The 20,954-nt window shown below is 35.0% G+C and overlaps 1 protein-coding gene across 1 annotated transcript in view; it reads right to left on the minus strand.

The window, feature by feature from the left end:
• Window positions 1–2,759: 2,759 nt before the first annotated feature.
• LOC126823295 (protein phosphatase PTC7 homolog) overlaps window positions 2,760–20,954 on the minus strand; it is a 37,537-nt gene continuing 19,342 nt past the window's right edge. The window contains exons 4-6 of the mRNA XM_050552045.2: window positions 9,775–9,898; window positions 7,995–8,133; window positions 2,760–6,926 (exon numbers count right to left, since the gene is read on the minus strand). Of these exons, the coding sequence (XP_050408002.1) occupies window positions 6,865–6,926; window positions 7,995–8,133; window positions 9,775–9,898 (325 nt within the window). The 3' untranslated portion in view covers window positions 2,760–6,864. The remainder of the gene's footprint in view (window positions 6,927–7,994; window positions 8,134–9,774; window positions 9,899–20,954) is intronic.

Raw genomic sequence — 20,954 nt, forward strand, 5'->3', positions numbered from 1 at the left:
TATGCATTATTTAAATTAGTGAAACCACGAAGCCCATTGAATTTCAGCAATTTACAATAATTACTTCTAGAGTTATGGCCCTTGTTTCACTTTGTTCAACCTTGTTAATGCTTGGAAAGTTATCATCCGATATGTATGAAATTAATATGCATCATTTAGATTTGTGCAACAGACGTCTATTGAATTTCAGTAATTTCCATCAATAATTTCTAGAGTTATGACCCTTGTTTTACTTTGTGAACCTTGTGAACGTTTGAATGACAAAAGTGATCATCCGTTCTGTATGAAAATTATATGCATTATTTAAATTAGTAAAACGAAAAAGCCTGTCGAATTTTAACAATTTCTGTTTCAGTTTTGTAGAAACTTGTAAACTCTCAAATGACAAAAATTATAATCTGATCTGTATGTAAAGGCCCCCAATTACCTGCAAAGGAATAAATATGCGACAACCCTTGTTGACCGCTCGGACGATTTAGCTGCTGTGGGCGTATGTCTCGTTGCCTGGCAACCTATCTTTTAATGTAACTACAGAGCTGTAGTGTTCTTGAAGCTTTTTTAGTCAACAGTCTCTTCCTTTTGCATTTGGCCAACCTGAAGAAAACTTAGATGTGGTCTTGTCATCTTGTAGTACTATCGGACTTCTTTTCTTGTTGTGTTTGTTTCTTCGTGATCGTAACAAGACAATAGCATCAATGGTTTTATAACTTTATTGCTAAGCTGTAATGGCTTTGAAGGTTCCTCGTTCTCAATAATAATGGCTGCTAGGAATTTCTGAATGAGCTCTGACCCAACTCGCTCTACACCCTAATTTATACCCCCTAATTTCTGCAGGTCTTCGATAACCTTGTCGTTAATTTCCATTCCAAATATGGAATAAACCTCTTTATTTCACACGACTAAAGGAGGAGACATTACCTTATTTGGTCTACCAACCATAGGTCAATTAACAGCCAGAATTTGATGGATATCTTGACAGTGGTTATGAGTTTACCAAAATATCACTGTTTTTTTATGTATAACTATATATTCACTGAGTTTACCAAAATATCACTGTTTTTTATGTATAACTATATATTCACTGTTCATTAAGTAGTGTGATTTGACTCTATAGACAGAGTGAAGCAACAATTTTGCAAAGAACCAAAATTGTCTCGAGGACCAAAGTGTTACAATCTCCCGAACTACCCACCACCAGCAAAGTCGTCTATGGTAAAATCATTGTTCACAATTCCCACAGAGCAAGATTTAAAAAATCTATTATGAAGTCTATAACTAAGCTTTAAAAGTAAATCAGGTTGCCAGGCAACGGAACATACAGATTATAAATCTGAAGCAAAATCTTTATTACTTACACTTTGGCAAGATTCTAAAAATCCTCAAGGCATAGGGGCAACAACTCGATATTTTCTATGTAAGCATTTCCACTCTCAAGAAAAGGCGTATAAAGATGTGGGCATATCCTGCCTGACAGCCGCTGTCTTTTTTTCTTTAATGTAGTATGCGCATGTTCATGTTCTGGTGTACAAGCACAGGTTCTCTTTCACTTTAGCAGTGGACACACTAGCCGAATCGTTCCGCGTCGTAATTCGCTTAGTGTGTCCGAATCAAACAGGTTTGATATATTCAGCCGAATTATATTCGCCTGGTGTGTCCGCTTCGCCGAAGCATGCGGCCGAATGTAGAATTCATTAGCCAATTACCACTCATATCGAGAAGTCACGTGATAGTTTGAAGACATAATTGCCGCCATGTTTAATCATGTGACGTGAAAGGTGATGCGAAATGACATGAATGAAATGAAATGGGGTTTAACGTCCTACTGTTCTGCTCCTAAACTGGGCTTATGAAGACGGGCATACACCATACAGTGTGCTATGAGGGAAATTTTGCCCGGGCAGCGGCACTACGGCCTACTCTTATATCGAATTCCAACTGCCAAGGGATCTTTTACGTGCACACCAATGTGTACACGGGACCTCGGTTTTTCGTACCAACGACTAGACAGCTGTCCTTGTCAGGCCCTCCGTCCTGCATCACTGACAAGGGGAAAGCACGCTGGAAAATCTGGACAAACTTACGCCAATGCAGGGATCGAACACCCGACCTCTAGGCTAGCGAGCCAGCTTCTTAGCCACATAGCCATGTGATCCCCCGAAAAGGTGATGCATTCGGCTAGTGTGTCCACCATTCGGCCGAATAAAATTCGGCGCCGATTGATTCGGCTAATGTGTCCACTGCTTAAGTGAATCAATCAGTCTTGTTTCTGCAAATGGCAGACCGAATGTCAACAATGTCGGGCTCCTTGCTATAAAAGAGAAATCCTCATTTACGTGTTATTTCCCAATTGTTTCAGCTTGGAAAGCAGGCCTAACTGGATGTTATCAAAGAAACTTGTTAGAAATTAGTTTGCCTCTTTGTACAAGCTAAACATAGAACACTCAAAATTCTTGAAAAATGTTGAAAATCAATAGAAAAGGCTTCTTCATTTCAATAAGACAGGCAACCAATATAAATTATTGTATCTGCTATTGTGAATGACAAATTGACAGACAGACCAGGGCTTATAAAAAATCATGCACCCGGGTACACTTGTACCATGGGTGCCCCCTCCCTTTATCACCGTTCCTGAGAATGCATACAATTTCAAATCTAATTATTTTGTGGAATTTAGTATTCTAGAATCTCTACAGCTCATGAAGATACAAAGCCAACAGACTACATGTAGGTACCATGATATATAGTCTATCCACTATTGATATTAGGCAATCAGTCTTTATTACAGGAAACCCTGGGTAAGAAACAATATTATTTTTGACAGTATCAAAATCAGATTTATTTAAGTTTCTTCTTTTGTACATTATGTTAATTGAATATTTCTATTTAAATGTACAGTAACAACCCAAGGACACAAAAAAAACCAACCTCATAATCTGATAATAATCACTCTATTATAAATCCCTTGTTAAAGATGATCGGGAAATGACGGATGATTCTTCAACTTAAAACAATCTTTATCACCTACATAAATTATAATAAATATTTGGCTTGTTCTTTATATGGATGTGCTGGTTACTCAAGACCAAACTCATCCTACAGCAATTGTACTCATCTCCTTTGTGAAACTGTGTAAAAACATGTGACAGTTTTTGCAAAATTCCAGCTGATAATATTTGTATCCTTTAGTTTTATTTACTCAATATTATGGGGATACATTAATACTGATAAATTTGTATAAATATATCTCCATCATAAATAAGGTTTAATAATATTACTCATTGAGCAAATCAATAAAAATATTTATAATTTAAATCTTTCTTCCAACTTATCACACAGCACTCACTGAATAAAATGAATGATATGATGTAAATTAATTATATGTATTATATATCATGCAGAATTATTTATATCAATAATATTTCATAAGCAATCTTTGCAGCTACCACAGGATATATGCTCACATATCCAATATATTGAAAGACGAGTTTAGGCCCCCACTCTATTTGTGCCCTGTTACAATGTCTCTTATAATTACCGGTACTACAGAGTCTTGTAGCCATTCATTGTGCCCCGGGTTTTTTCACAACTATGGCATCCCTACTAAATTTAGTTTTACAATCAAGTAGAAAATTGCTTTGTGACATTACACTATAGTTTTCAAGGCTCAGAGTTGTTATTAATCAGTAATAAAATACATTCATGTCAACAATAAATAACAAATCTACAGGGGATCAACTTCTCATTCAACTTTCGACCTGCATTCAATTACACCAGTCACGACCTTGTCCCTGAATTACCATAATGTAGTAGCCATGAAATGTAAAAAGATAGGTTGCCAGGCAACGAAACATACGCCCACAGCAGCTAAATCGTCCGGGCAGTCAACAAGAATTGTCACATATTTTTACTTTTTCGGTAATGAAACATTTATAATACATTAAAATCTGATTAAGAGTAACAACTCATTAAGTAATTATCAGAAAACCATTAGAATTGGTTTGGTTTTTATAAAGTTTTGCCCCATGCTAACGTTTAGTATAGGAAACTTTTAACATCATGGATTTAGCTGTTCAAGTCATAAAAATTCATTGCAAATCAATATACTTGTTTGTCTCAAGACCTTAAACTCTGTGTATGAATCTGAAGTCAATCGGATGATAACTTTAGCTTCTAGAGGGTCACAATGTTTTTAAAAGTGATCAAGGGCCATAACTTTGGCAGTTATTATCGGAAATTGTTGAAAATCAATATGATTCTTCGTCTCATGACCTCAAACACTCTGTATCAATTAAAAGTCAATCGGATATTAACTCTGACCTCTAGAGCGTCCACAAGATTTTTTGAAGCGATCAAGGGCCATAACTCTGGCAGTAATTATCGGAAATTGCTGCAAATCAATAGGCTTCTTCGTCTCATGACCTTAAACACTGTGTATAAATTTGAAGTCAATCGGATATTAACTTGAGCCTCTAGACGGACGGACGGGGGCGACGACAATATACGACCACATTTCAATGTGGGCGTATAAAAATAATGGTGCTCTTGTATTGTTTTAAATAGAAATTGTATTTGCATTACTTTTCAGACTGCATATTTTCAATATTATACAGGTATATCTTCATAGGTAAAGTTTTTTTAAAAACATTAATTACTCTCACTTAGTCATCTAACACAACTGTTTTATACATATGTAAAGAATAACAATATGCTTGTGGTAAGAATATTATAACTTGATTACATATGTTATAATCGATATATTTAACTTGGTTCTTAAAAAGCACTATAATAAGTATTAATTATTAGAATGTGTCTCATTAATAAAACAGTCTAGTTGTACCAGCCAAAACTCTAAATCTTACCCAATCTGATTAAAATACAGATCTATATTTTGTTTCGTTTTTTTTTTTATACTTTCAATGGCCTACACTACATGGAGATCTGACTGGTTGTAGTGGGAGGTCGTGTCAGGTTATACAAGTCGCTTTTGATCCTATGTTAGACATATTAACCAATCAGCGTTGATGTTTCTAGTGGGTCACGGTTCTGTGCTCCTTGCACCAAAAATTTGCCGTAACAGACCATTTCATTAGCTAATCCCTCGCATCATCCAGAACGTGGATTATATAACACCTCTTCCAGATCCTAGTGTAGTAAAACGAAATTTTGAACTATAAAAAACGGAACAAAATAGGATCTGTGTTATAATCAGATCGAATCCTACCCAAGTGTACAGTGTATACTCTTCATAAGGCTAATTCAGAATCTGTTTACTGTGATAGGATTCACAATTTATTGTATTGCAATACAACTCATATACTATGGTAATTTTGAAATACAACTCCTACATAAGGTGATAAAAGTGATTTTATTCAATCACGTTATAATCTTCATAAATAATGAATTCTGTCTCTTGAGGCAGTTGACACTCACAGATTAATTTCTGAGTCGCTTTTCTAAATTCATAGATACAGGGCAGTGATGAAGCTTATTAACAGTAATTTAAGACTTACAAAACATAAAATCATTAAAAGCAAACTAATAAAAGAAAACATTTTGATACAGTTCTTAAAATAAATCAAAAGCCAATTTATATATGAATTTTATTTGAAATGAAATGTGAAACCCAATAAATAGAATTTAAAATATGATTGTGAGATCATTGAATGTAAAATAGTGTGGTATCTGTGTTCTCAAGATACAAAAATATAACTTTAAATACATGTAATACCTTGTTTAGACTTTGATGCTTTATAGTATCATATTTTATCACCAGAAATTGTATGCTGTATTAATTAGGAATACTGGTTCTACTCATATTAATATGTATAATTTGATGTACATGTCACAGTTTTAGAACTCCAGAATCTGAAGACCGTGAATGATAACCCTATGGATGTCCAGGACAAATTTTATAAAACCCATAAAAGTCTGAACAATTGTACAGTTTATATTATAAAACAAGAAATAAATGGAAGTAAGAAACTGCTACACTAAATACAAACTATTAACACATGCATTAATATCAAAACTCATTTATGGATTGATAACTTTAGCCTCTAGATTTTTCAAGTGGACCAATGGTGAAAATGAACATGCTTCTTCGCCTCGTGAACATAAACACTGTGTAATTTTAAGTCTTTCGGATGATAATATTAGCCTATAGAGTACAGCTCTAGGAGCAGAGAACTTCCACTAAGGAACCAAATGTCCCGATAGTTTCAATTGAAAAAGACACATACTTGGTGCATGACTTTATCTCCATTTAAGACATTTAAGCCTTACCAACCAAGTATATTCAAATTATACCTTAATTAGTAATTTAGTGAGCTAAATAAAGACAACAATCAACTTTTAAATTCCACACAAAATGTATAAATAAAGCTATTGATTAAAAATTAACAAATATGTTAACTGGGCAAAGGTAGTTTTAGGTAGCAATTACAAATGGGTTTTTTTCCCCCTGGTAATTAGCCTTGTCAATACTGCACTTATTAAAAAAATCATAAATTGATGAAAGCACTATTTTTGCAGTTTCATTTATTAAAAATAAATTAAGGATCATATAAAAGACAAAACATCATCTCAAGTAATAATCACTTATGTTTTATAAAACTTATATGTACAATTTTTGATGAAAAATGAGTTTTGTAACATTAATATATAACAATCAGATCTATATGACCAATTAATTTGTACAATTCTGAACCTCCCGTATTCTTTGTAACATGGAATGCCATTGGTCAACAAAAATTAATGTTACTATAGTAACCATCTATCATAACTCATAAACCACTCAAACTATCTAGGCACACACTCTATGTAACTATTCTATCATACATAACACATTACATCATATTACAGTTGCTAGGTATCGGGTAAATTTGTTACCCTGGCGACCACCACTGTAATATCATCTGGTTTTCCACCTGAAATTGAAATAAATCAGATTATTTTAAGCTCCAATCTAGCAACTGAATATGCTATCAACCAGTGGCTGCCAGGCAGGATACGCCCACATTTTGCAAGAGATGGATAGAGAACAAGCTAAACAACAAGTGATTTTTTGAACAATCAAGGGCCATAATTCCGGAGGTTATGATCCGATATGCACGAATATCGACAGGAACCAAGATCTTTGGGTTATAAAGATATATTTTAAGTTTCATCAAAATTGTGACTTCTAGAGAGTCCACAATCTTGATATACCATATATTTACACTATTGCATACGAGGTGTGGCCATTTTATCCGGCAGTTTTGGTCCGTTTTCACGAAATTTGAACTCAACCATCATTAGGTTGTAACGGTGATATATACTAAAACGTTTTTTTAAATAGGAATAAAAAATTGTGACCTCCATAGGGTCTACAGTAGTACAAGCTAAAAAACATGATTTTTCGTACAATCAGGGGCCATATTTCAGGAAGTTACGGTCCGATATGGGCGAATATCAAAAGGAACCAAGATCTTTGGGTTTTAAACATACATTTCAAATTTCAACTAAATCGGATAAAAATTGTGACCTCGGGCTATAATCCATGAAGTTACGGTCTGATACATGCCAATATCGAAAGGAACCGAGATCTTCAGGAGATAAACCTATATTTTAAGTTTCGTTGAAATCGCATAAAAATTGTGACCTGTAGAGTTGTCCACAAACAATTGTGGACGGACGGACAGTTGCGATCGACGACAATATACGTCCACATTACACTGCATTGTAATCTCAGCTACTTTCTATCACAACTGTACGTGTTGTTCTGATTATTCAATCATACCCTACCCCAAAACCCAACCGACTCCTAACATACACTGGGCACTAAAATTTGCATAATTCATCACAAAATGCATATCTATATTTTTGACTTGAGTGAAGATGTTGCAATGCTCTCAATGAAACTGGTGTTAACTGTTTCTAATAAACCCTAGCTTTACATGTAGGTAATATCACTTTTGTATGGTCATTTTATGTGCACTTTAAAAATTTTGTGTTACCTGTTAATTCTATACCAGCATCTATAGCTGATATTGCAAATGGAGACAGATAATCTGGATCAAATGATAATTGATAGGCTTTCTGAGCTATACTACTAGCTGTAGTTTGTATAGCTTCTTCTTTAGGTATATTTAAATCCTAAAATATAACACATTTATTACTGTATTGTAAACAAATATAAATTACTTACAGCACATTTATTATTGTAAACAAAAATGAATTACAAACAGCACAATGTTATTTCTGTGCATTTACACACCTTATTTCAATGTCAAAATCTTATTTATTGCACTCCCCTATTATAGAACTAAAGTTCTATGTATACTTGTTCTTTGATAAGTAGATAGATTATATCATGTATTATATCAAAGTATACAAAAATATCTTTAATAATACAGATTTAGACACCTAAGCCAAGCTTTATATCATAAATCCCATATCATATATTTAATACCGTACTATTTAAAGGGCCAAGTCATAGATATCTTTCGATCTATTCTATGTTGTGGAGATCAGAGAAACAATATATTTATGCGGTATTACTGTGGTAATCTTAGATAAACAGTAGAGCCAAAACTGCCTTTCAACTGATCAATGAAGACAATTAAGTCACAACTATAATGGTAAGTAAGCTGAAAATCCAAACCAAACAACTTTTTTGTTATGTCTAAAATCTAATCAAAAACATGCAATTTACTTATTAGTAAGGGGGTGACTTCCCGGTGAGACAAGACATTAAATTTATAAACACATCAGATATCTTTAATTCTAGCTCTTAAACATTCTTATTAAATAACATTGACAGGTACATGTAGGGTATCAAGTACATGTCCTTGGGCTATGTTCTAAAGGTGACCTATACTCTGTTGTTAAGCTACCAGATCAATCTCATTTATTGCCAACTCAGCTCTAATTCTGCTTATAATATGATTTGATATAAAAAAAATAGGTTGCCACACAGCAGTTAAGTTGTCCAGGGGAGTTAACAAGGGAAATCGTTGAAAATTGATAGGCTTATTCGTCTCATTACCTTAAAGGCTGTATTAAATATAAAGTCAATCAGATATTAACTTTAGCCTCTAAAGCCTCCATCAGAATTTTCTAAAAGTGACCAAGGGCCATAACTAGGGCAGTAATTAACAGAAATCGTTGAAAATCACTGTGTATAAATTTAAAGTCAATCGGATATTAACTTTAGCATCTAGTGGATTATTTGCCATCTTGGATGCCATCTTGAGTTTCTCACCCGCCAAATTCTGTAAGAGGACACCCAGGGCTACCAAAATCAATCATATAAAACTTTGTATACAATTTCCAGGTTCAGCCAGAAGTCTGCCGGACTAACAGCTTGTAATGTACACTCAAAGCCATTAAAAACGCAAAGCCTAATTTGTGAAATATTTCTGGTAAACGTTTTCTTGGGCTTTCCTATATTATGGCACATAGGTGAAACTTATGATGGGTCTCTTTTAGTGAGACATTTGTGCCAGTCCATGCCAAGGCGACTTCAGGCATGTGTAAGAGTTCAGGGTGGACATACCCAATATTGACTTCAGCTGACCCCTGCTTTGTTTCATGGTTCAGGGTTTTGTGCATTTGTAGTGAATTCTTTCATGAAATTATCAACAGATGCTTGTTATCTTGATTTTGTCAATTAGTTGTTGCAGTAAATAAACTTTGAATTTGGCATTGTGTTTTTATGGCTTTGAGTGAATAATGTTTTTTGATCTGAACAATGGGCTGTTGATATTTGTTTATACATACACATGTAATACTTACCTTTAATTTAGAAACATATTCTACTAACATCATATCTGTCATATTATCAAATAAACCATCAGTACCTAATAATATTATATCTCCTTCTTCTACAGCATGGGAATTACTCTCAGCCATATCAGGACTAAAAAGAAAATCAAATAAATTCTATATTTACTTTCTGAGTATTAAAAGCAGGTAGGATATACATGGAATGAATGAACCCACCTGGTTAATGAAGATGGGCATACGCATGGGGTTTAACTTCTTACTGTTCTGCTCTGAACTGGGCTAATGAAGACAACATATGCCATACAGTGTGCTACATGTATAAGGGAAATTTTGCCTGTACAGCTCCACTACGGCCTACTCTTATATCGAATTCCAACTGTCAAGGGATCTCTTACGTGCACGCCAATGGGGAACCACGTAACATTTTTAACAAGGGACTCAACAAACGAGGCTAGACATATTCCACAAGTCAAACAGTGACCCATATTCTTATCTGGAGAGCACACACAGTAAGTACTATCGGTGTACACTGGAATAGCCAGAAGCTACAGATTGCCATTTGATTGAGACTGATTAGAAATTACAGTAAAACAGAAACGAATGAATGTATATCAGTTTATATATTATATTATTATATGTGTTGCGACCCATTTGTGTCAATTTCTAGGTCCCAAGTATTAGCAATTTATTTAACTCCTTTAATATTCTTTCATTTTTGGTGTCCTCTACATTGTCTTGTTTTAATTTTATCTTAATGTTGGTTAACTTTCTATCATCTGCTAAAACAAACGATTCTGTCCATAGAACTGTACTTGTAATGTTGAATTGAAAGCATAATTTGGCCACAAGATACAAATGTAATACGAATAGTGTGGATGTCTACACGATAATAAATGAACAAATCACCCTGGAATGGAGTACTAACCTGAATATACGAGTACATGTATAAAGGAGAGACTACTTTACAATCAATGACGGGGGTTGGAATGACCAAGTCTGTCACCCCTGGCTTGCGGTTTCCCTGGTGTGAGCGTACAATGTATGTGGATTGGAGATAGGGCCAGGGGCACCTTCTCAACCTCGTGGGTTTACTACTTTACAATCAATGACCTGGGAAAGGCGGGGGGATGTCCAAGTGGTCTAGAGTGTCGCGCTTCTACCTCTAGCTGGTCAGTCACCTCTGGCTTGCGGTTTCCCTGGTGTGAGCGTACAATGTATGTGGATTGGAGATAGGGGCGCCTTCTCAACCTCATGGGTTTACTCTAGGTACTCTGGTTTCCTCCCACAGGAAAGACACTGGAAATGTGCCAACACAATATAAATGAAAATAAGACAACTGCGCCAAGATAATAAAAATGAAAATAAGACAACTTGTCTGCGATATCACCTTCGGTGGAATTGGACGTTAAACATTAAGAACAACAAAACAACAACAATCAATGACTGATCATACTGGTGTCAAATTAGATGCTCTACATTTCTTTGTAACTTTACGCCAATGACATTTTTCATTGCAGATCGAATCAAGAACATAATAAATAAACAGCCAATATTGATTCTATCTAATTTGACCAAGTAAGACTTGAGATTAAAGTCATTACAAACACAGCGTGACAAGTGGTATCAGTTCTTTTAGCAGACACACCAGGTAATACTTTATAATCAGCTTTTCCTACTTGGCAAAATGACCAGAACTAAACCTTTGCTAACTTATCAAAAAGTTGATTTCTAATTCTGTATTCTAGACAATACAACACTATCCATAGAGAAACTAAAGATTAGGCAGATTGCCTAGTAGGAGGTCATTTCTTTCTTCAATAACAATTCTAAGCTGTATGTGTTTGACAAACATAATTTAATTTATTCAATTATACAGTGTTAACAAAATCGAGGCAATACCTGCTCTGTGGTGCTTTACAAAGCTTATAGAGATGAATTGATTAAAACAGAGTTTTACATATTGCACATAGTAACATGAATCTACAGGAACAGTTTATAGTAGTAATATAGTAATAATAACCATGTTGATTTCTTTGTCTTAAAAGATTAAACCATTCAAAATTTCAATTCCTTGATCTAACCAAAAATACAAAACAAGTTCAATATCTATTCTACTACTATTCATTAATTCAAGATAATACTTAATAACAATAATTTGTTGAACTTGTATAGCGCCAAAATCCAGCTTGTAAAGCTTCTCTGTTTCACTTGCACAAAAAAAGATATGATTATGAGTACACAATGTAAAACAATATAGATAGAAAATCATACAAGAATAAAATAAAACTATTTGGTAAAACGAGATAATAGGATTTTAAAAAAAATAAAATAGCAGGGTACAGATACCGATAAAAAATAGATAGAAAATCATAACAAATTAAAATTAAACTATTTGAGAAAACAAATAAACAGTAGTGTATAGGTAAAATATAAAATATTAAAATAATTGGTAAATGTAAAACTAAAGAGATAATTGCGTGAAGAGGGGGGGGGGGGAGAGAGAGAGAGAGAAATGGGGTTCAACGCCCACTCAACACAAATTAGGTCATTTCAGGACTAACACAAGCTTCAATTTTAATTCAATAATTCGCTTGCGCATAGGGTTCTTTAGCAGTAGGAGGAAACCGGAGGACCCGGAGAAAACCCATGAGGTTGGACAGACGACCTTACTCCTTGTCACGTACAACCTGGGAATCGAAACCAATTCAGTTGACTCAATGACAGACCTCATGATATAGCACACACAGGCTAACCATTCGGCCATCCAAGCCCCCCATTACGTGAAGGCTTTTTGGAACAATTCTATTTTTAGAATCTTTTAAAAACGTCAAAACTTGAACTGGTCCTTGTTTTAAAGGATATATCGTTCCCAAGTTGAGCGAGGAGAGTATTACTTTTTAGCATCTCAAGGAGGTGAAGATTTGAAGAATGAAGTTGGTGTAAGGGTTTACAATGGTTAAGAAGATCTTTAAGATATACAGGCGATTCAGGACAGTTTATTGACAGATATGCAAGACACAAAATTTTGAAATCGATGCAAAAAGAAACAGGAAGCCAGTGAAGTTGTTTGAGACAGGGATGGTGGGTGAACGATAGGTGTTAGTGAAAAGATACGGGCAGCTTTATTCTGAATGAGTTTGAGGGGGTATAAGCTTCTTGCGGGAAGTCCAACAAAGCAATGAGTTACAATAATCGAGTCTGGATGTAATAAAGGAGTTGACAAGTACACATGTAGTTTACAGGTTTCAAAATTGATACAAGGACGGATTCCACAATTCCACTGATGTTGTACAGATGAAAATTGCAAGATTTACAAATAGATGAGATATGGGATTTCATGTCCAGTGAAGAGTCGAAATTTACACCAAGATTTCGTACAGACGTTGACCATGGGATATTGGCATCTCCAATTTTCACAGAATTATGGGCTAACTTAAGATTTGTATTACATTTAGGTTTCAAAAGTTGTATCACTTCAGTTTTATCATTGTTCAATTTTAAAAGATTTAGTTTCATCTAGGATATATTTGTGTATCATCGGCGTAAAGTTGGTAGTCAATTTTGTGTTTTCTTATGATGTCTCCTAAAGGAGAGGTGTATGCTGTGAACAAGAGTGGTCCCAGGACCGAACCTTGCGGCACATATTTCAGCCTTTGTGGAGGAGATTTACTGTTATGGATATTTACTACTTGCTCCTGACAATCCAGATAACTGGCGAGCCATGATAGTGCACTGTCTTCGATCCCAAAACGATGTTTTAATCGGAATAACAATGTGGAAGTGTCTGTGTTTCGAAAGCGGCACTAAGGTTAAGCATAACAGAAAACACAGTCCCAGTTGTTCATCCGACTGATGATGTCAGTATGGACTCAAACAAGGGCAGTCTCAGTGCTGTGACTCTTCTTGTTGGCAGACTGAAATGGCTAATCTAAATTGTTCTGTGCAATATGATCCTTGAATCTGTAAGCTACAACCTTTTCTATGATTTTAGATAAAAATGACAGATTAGAGACTGGGCGGTAGTTTTGAAATATGTCTGGGTCTAAATTCGTCTTTTTTAGTAATGGTAACACAAGGGCACTTTTCAGTGATTGACACACCTTTCCAGATTTCAATGAACTATTTACAATGGAGGATATAATTGGAGAAATCGACAATGAACATTTTAATAACCATGTAGGAAGTGGGTCAAGGTCACAGGATTTATTTGCAGATTTTACAGTAATTTTGGAAATTTCAGTGTCTGATGTTGGCTCAAACTCCGGTCTTGTGTATAATTCACTGTCATGGGGAGTTGCTGTGCCAGCTGAAATCTAATATTAGCTACCTGTTCACAAAAGAAGGACGAAAATTGTTTTGCTAGAGCTGAAACGTCATTATCTGAGGGTAGGAGACACTTTTCATTTGATTTGGAAATACTGTTAGTTATTTTAAAGATAGGTTCCCAGAAAAGTATTTATCAGGTGGTTATTTCCAATGAAAGTATGGCAATTTTGGTATATATTGAAAGTAGAGATATCCAATCTTACTAGAAAAATACTGGATTCCCCGAAAAACACTCATGGAGCTTATACAGGACAAAAATGTCAGGGTTCCCCTAATCGACAGCCAGACGATTAGGAATATCTGCACGCGTCTCGACGTCAAAGGTTGCATGCGGAGATTGAGCGCTTGATGTACATGTTGATAAACTTTATGAAGAGTTAGACGTGCAACACTTTCTGACATAAAAATCACCAAAAAAGACGCGGGCAGTGGATAATCCGAGAATTTAATTAGGTTTCGATATTTGTAATAAATAGTCAGCGATTAAAGACAACATCGTCTTGTGTATGCAATGAATTCTCCTCTGACTTCGCACCCGTAAGTCACGTGAAACAAACATGACCTCTTTTGATCGATTTTTTATAGCCGGGTATTCCCTGACAATTGCAATGTTTTGAGAAGGATTTGAAGCAAAATTATGATGAATTAGTTTGAATATGTTTTTAGTCCAAATATATCATCAAATCACCCAGTTTGTACCCGGGAATGTATCTTTAAAATAACGTACAAATATAATAATATTAGTTTATTACATAAGCTATACATATTCCAGACAGACATCAATCATTATGATAATATTAATATATGTTAGCCTTGGGCAATCAGATACATGTATACTGATCATGTACCAGAGTAAACAAAACACTAAATCTGAAAATTTAATACTCCTTTAAGGCTTTATTTTTTATCATTAACATGTGTCAGTCCTTGTGATTTATTTATTCCTTTTGAAAGGGGATCCCATCAAATAAACCTTTTTTTTTAGTTTTGAATCAGGGTTCACGATCTTAACCACCTTTACCAAACTAACGACATGCAGAAAGATAGGTTGCCAGGCAACGAAACATACGCCCACAGCAGCTAAATCGTCTGGGCAGTCAACAAGGGTTGTCGCATATTTTTACTTTTTTCAGTAATGAAACATTTATAATACACTAAAATCTGATTAAGAGCAACAACTCACGAAGTAATTATCAGAAAACTATTAGAATTTGTTTGGTTTTTATAAAGTTCTTCCCCATGCTAACGTTTTGTATGCAAAGCTTTTAATATCATGGATTTAACTGTTCAAGTCATAAAAATTCATTGAAAATCCATATACTTGATCTTAATTTCTGTGTATCAATCTGAAGTCAATCGGATGATAACTTTAGCCTCTAGAGCGTCACAAGATTTTGCAAAGTGATCAAGGGCCATAACTTTGGCAGTAATTATCGGAAATCGGTGAAAATCAATAGGAATCTCATGACCTCAAACACTGTGTATAAATTTAAACTCAATGGGATATTAACTTTTGACTCTAGAGCATCCACAAGATTTTTTGAAGTGATCAAGGGCCATATCTCTGGCAGTAATTATCGGAAATCGCTGAAAATCAATAGGCTTCTACGTCTCATGACCTTAAACACTTGTGTATAAATTGAAAGTCAATCAGATATTAACTTTGGCCTCTAGAGCGTCCACAAGATTTTTCAAAGTGATCAAGGGCCATAACTCTGGCATCAAATATTGAAAATCGCTGAAAATCAATAGGCTTCTTCGTCTCATGACCATAAACACTGTGTATAAATTTCAAGTCAATCGAATATTAACTCTGGCTTCTAGAGCATCCACAAGATTTTTTGAAGTGATCAAGGGCCATAACTCGAGCAATAATTATCAGAAATCGCAGAAAACCAACAGGCTTCATCATCTCATGACCTTAAACACTGTGTATAAATTTAATGTCAATCAGATATTAACTTTAGCCTCTAGAGAATCCACAAGATTTTTTGAAGTGATCAAGGGCCATAACTCTGGCAGTAATTATAGGAAATTGTTGAAAATCAATAGGTTTCTTCATCTCATGACCTTAAACATTGTGTATAAATTTAAAGTCAATCGGATATTAATTTTGGCCTTTAGAGCATCCACAAGATTTTTTGAATTGATCAAGGGCCATAACTCTGGCAGTAATTATCGGAAATCGCTGAAAATCAATAGACTTCTTCGTCTTATGACCTTAAACACTGTGTATAAATTTAAAGTCAATCGGATATTAACTTTGGCCTTTAGAGCGTCCACAAGATTTTTTGAAGTTATCAAGGGCCATAACTCTGGCAGTAATTATCTGAAATCGTTGAAAATCAATAGGCTTCTTCGTCTCATGACCTCAAACACTGTGTATAAATTTAAGGTCAATTGGATATTAACTTTGGCCTCTAGAGCGTCCACAAGATTTTTCAAAGTGATCAAGGGCCGTAACTCTGGCAGTAATTATCGGAAATCGCTGAAAATCAATAGGCTTCTTCGTCTCAAGACCTTAAACACTGTGTATAAATTTAAAGTCAATCAGATATTAACTTTAGCCTCTAGAGCGTCCACAAGCAAATGTGGACGCCGGACCGCCGGACAGGGTTACGACAATATACGACCACATTTCAATGTGGGCGTATAAAAACATATTTAATTGCAGTGCCAAATCTACCAAAATGCATGCTCTAAATCAAATGTGATGAGAAAACAGTTATAATACACAGTGAGAAGAAAATCTAAATGTTGTGGCATTCCATTCCCTAAATAAAATATCTTGTGGGCTATGAGTATGAAGTATATATGAATGGTGAACCCTAATCCATTTTAAATCTATAAATCCTAAGATTACAACCCTAACTTAGCAATAGATGAAGTGTGTTGTATTGCTAATTATGACAAATTATGACTAGACAGCTGTCCTTGTCAGGCCCTCCGTCCTGCACCACTGACAAGGGGAAACCACGCTGGAAAATCTTGATGAACTTTCCCGGCCAACACCAGGAGCGAAACCGAGACCTCCAGACTAGCGAGCCAGATTCTTACCCACTTAACCACCATGGATCTCCTGTTAAAAATAAGGTGTTCTGGTTGTACTATCATTCATAACCTAATTAATCTTGAGAAACATATCTTTAATGTGACAATACTGAAAAGATACGCTGCATTTTTAGCACTAATTAAAATTATGGCTTACAGTCTGCTGCACCAAGTACCAGTGCCCTACTGACTGAAGAGTGATTAACCAAATTCCATTTTGCACTCATCATGATCACTGTTCAACACATTATAACTGTAGGTAAATTACACACATGGAATTAATCAAATCATCCTTCCACAATAAATATCTGAACAACAGTTCCAATGTTAACATCACATAACACATGTTTTGCAGACTAACTAAAAATACACAAACATTTCAGACCATTCATTATACAGTTGTTAACACCATGTGCTTCTTCTTTTGGTTTAAATTTCGGAAAGTTGCGAACATGACCCCCTCTAAAATATATGTTATACATGCAGTATATGGCCTTAAGCTAACAAATCCAAAATTATACCTCCCTAGGTCGAAATTACAGAACTGAAACGGATCATAAATTCAGTAATTTTTTTCAGGTTTTTGGGTGCTTTAAACTCACATTTCTAATAGGAGTAGAACGCTCTAACTTTGTAATCTAAGACAACTTTTGGTGTAGATTACAAATTTAGCATCACACACAATGTGCGATTCACACAGTTCGTGCCACCAGGTGACAAAATGTGGAACAAATGAACTATTCACTGGCAAAGTCACTACTGTATACAAAACCTCCCAAATTGGCATAGTTAATGTCAGTTTGTCTTTTATCAATTTACAAACGTACAAAAAAGTCCATTTTCACTTTCAATTTTGGTTATGTGGGACAAAGGTTAAAATTCTGAAAAAGTTTGATAATGAAACTTCAATTACCCTACTATAACATACAAGAAAGTTGAAGTACAGTAATGTTGTTACACTATCACCAAACACCTGAAAAACACAGGCCGCAATCCTTAACGCATGGTCTTGAAACTTGCATACTTATTCCTTATACCCTAAGGATGTTTTCTATTGTTTTTGGTGCATGCCCAACCCTCAGGGTCAGAGCCACACCCATTTTTCTTTGTGTGTCTGTGTGTATTTGCCAACAGACTGCAATTCTTAATGGAACGTCTTGAAAACTTTTCATATATATATATTCCTAGAATGATTGTTATTATTTTTGGTGCATACCCGACCCCCAGGGGCACAGCAACAACAGATTTTTGTGTTATCATCCACAGACTGCAATTCCAAACTTCCAAAGGACGGCAACTATTGATTTTGGTGCATGCCCGACCCCTGTCAAGTTCCAAGATGATCCATTCAGAATTGCGTCCCCTAGGCGATAAACATAAAAAAAAGTTTGTTGCTGTGCGCCAGGGGGTCAGGCATGCACCAAAAATAATAGCTGTCATCCTGAAGGTACAAGAAATACATGTAAGTCAGCGGTGCACAATTCCCATCGCCCGACACAGGTTAATTTTTGTGTTGGACAGCTGAAATTTTGCATTCCATTCACCTGCGGACAGGTCGATTTTCTCTGACAGAAATTCTTTGAAATTGAACAATACTTTGTGATTATTTAAAGCATTTTAGTTCCAGTAAGCGCAATAATAATAGCCGAATAGATTCTATTCAGGCACAATAACTTACTAAGCACACGATAGTTCTACCGGTAATAGCTTTCGGTACTAAAAATAACTTTTCTAAAATTAATGAGTATTGTCGAATGACAACATTCCTTAACGGAGATACCACAATTTTTTTTTCTCTGTGTATTTTGTGAAAATATGTCTTCCTTTTATTGTCATTCACTGCATTTATTGTTTAATGATACATAAATATTGTTAAATACTCCCAAGTGTTCATTTCACGAAGATTGCAAACAGTGTAATAATATAGCGTTTTTACATCACGTGTCTTCTCGCTCACTTTTCCACATGACCAGTGGTACTGTTAGAATTATCCCTGTTTCATGAATTATCTATACCCACACTTTGATTTTCCAAAGGAATCATTGATTTTCTGATTAAAATATACTTTATGTAGGTAGAAATGTGAAAAATGCTAACAATAGTGAGAGGTACCGGTAGACTGAATGACATTGTGTCATAGTGGTCCGTAAATCGCATGATCCGAAAAAGGCTATTTATTTGACTTAGTTTATGGGCATTTTTTGAGAAAGCACTCATAAGTCATATTGTATAGTTTAATTTAGTATTCTTGTATTGTAATATTTGATTTTCAATATGGCATACACTTAAATTGAACCCGTAGCTATAAAAACGACCGATAGAACAACACAAACTTTTTCTGATATTTTTTTCCTTTTTATCCCTCCGTTTATGGTTGTTGCTGTCTATTACAATTATAACATCCAATACATTATTTATGATAATATGGATAGGTTGAGACAGTATTGAAACATTTGGATGCTTAAATATTTGTTACTTTGTTATTATTTTTATGTTTAGTCATTAAAATAAATTAAAAACAAAACAACCTTATTTTTATATTCAGGGCAGGTGTATTTTTCTGTAGGGCTAGCAAATTTTGTCATGAAACCTGCCCATGGGCTAGTGGTTCAAAAGTGAAATTGTGCACCCCTGTTTAAGTATGAAAAGTTTTCAAAATGAACAAAACACACAGGCACACAAAGAAAAAAAAGGCGTGGCTCTGACCCTGGGGGTTGGTCATGCATGAAAAACAACAGCTAACAATAACATTCTTAATGTATAAGGAATATGTTTGCACAACTTCAAGATAATCGGTTAAGAATTGTTGCTTGTAGGCGACAAACTGACACATACAAACATTGAACGTGGCTCTCTGCGCCTGGGGGTCTGGTTGCACCAAAAACGTCCTTAGGGTACAAGGAATAATTAGTACATGTACTGGTATGCAAAGTTTCACAATAATGCATTAAGAATTGCGGCCTGTAGTTTTGAGGCGTTTTGTGATAGTGAAGCTACATATGTAGATGTTCAACTTTCTAAGCATACAAAACAAGTTTTCACCTGTTTTTAAAGCAATACTAAATTGAAACTATACTAGACCGGTAAATTTCACCTTTTGACCTCCTGGGTCACTAAGACTAATGGTGAATTTAGCAAGTTTACATTTTTATTGAAAGTGTGATTACTTTAGATCATTTTCAGCTTCTTTTCATAATGACTGCGCATTCACTTTCAGTGCAAATGAACCCATTTGACCTTTGAACCCGAATATCTCGAAAATGCCCCAACGGCAGATTAATTACCAATCGGCAACGTATTCTACGCAAAATTTTACTCTAGAAAAGTTGGGTATGGTTTTGTGCCCATTTGATGGACCCCCCTACTCTGAGCCTCCAGACTATACTCCCTGGATCCCAAAAGAGTTGATCTCAAATGACAAATATGAGGGGTCTAAGTCTTTCAGAAATAATTTTAATCTGATCGTCAGAACCCAATATTCCAATTTGTGAAGCATATTATTAATTAACCTGTTTGTTCTCATTTTGGAAGCAAAATAAAATTTAACCAATACAATGTACATCCAAAATGATTACATATTTGTAATCTATGCAAAATGAAACTGTAAATAGACACGACTGAGGAGTATAGGTCATAAAAGTTCTTTAAAATCAACATGAAAAGTCAACCATTTTGATAATACTAATAGCCATCACCGCAAAGATTTCAAGTGCCAATTAACAATATAAAGCCCCCGTCAGACCGGGTCGGTGTCCTTACTTTTTCCCACATGGCCAAAATTGAAGGTGAAAGTGGGTACATTTTGTACGTTT

Source organism: Patella vulgata, chromosome 6 (genome assembly GCF_932274485.2).
Source record: "Patella vulgata chromosome 6, xgPatVulg1.2, whole genome shotgun sequence".
NCBI lineage: Eukaryota > Metazoa > Mollusca > Gastropoda > Patellidae > Patella > Patella vulgata.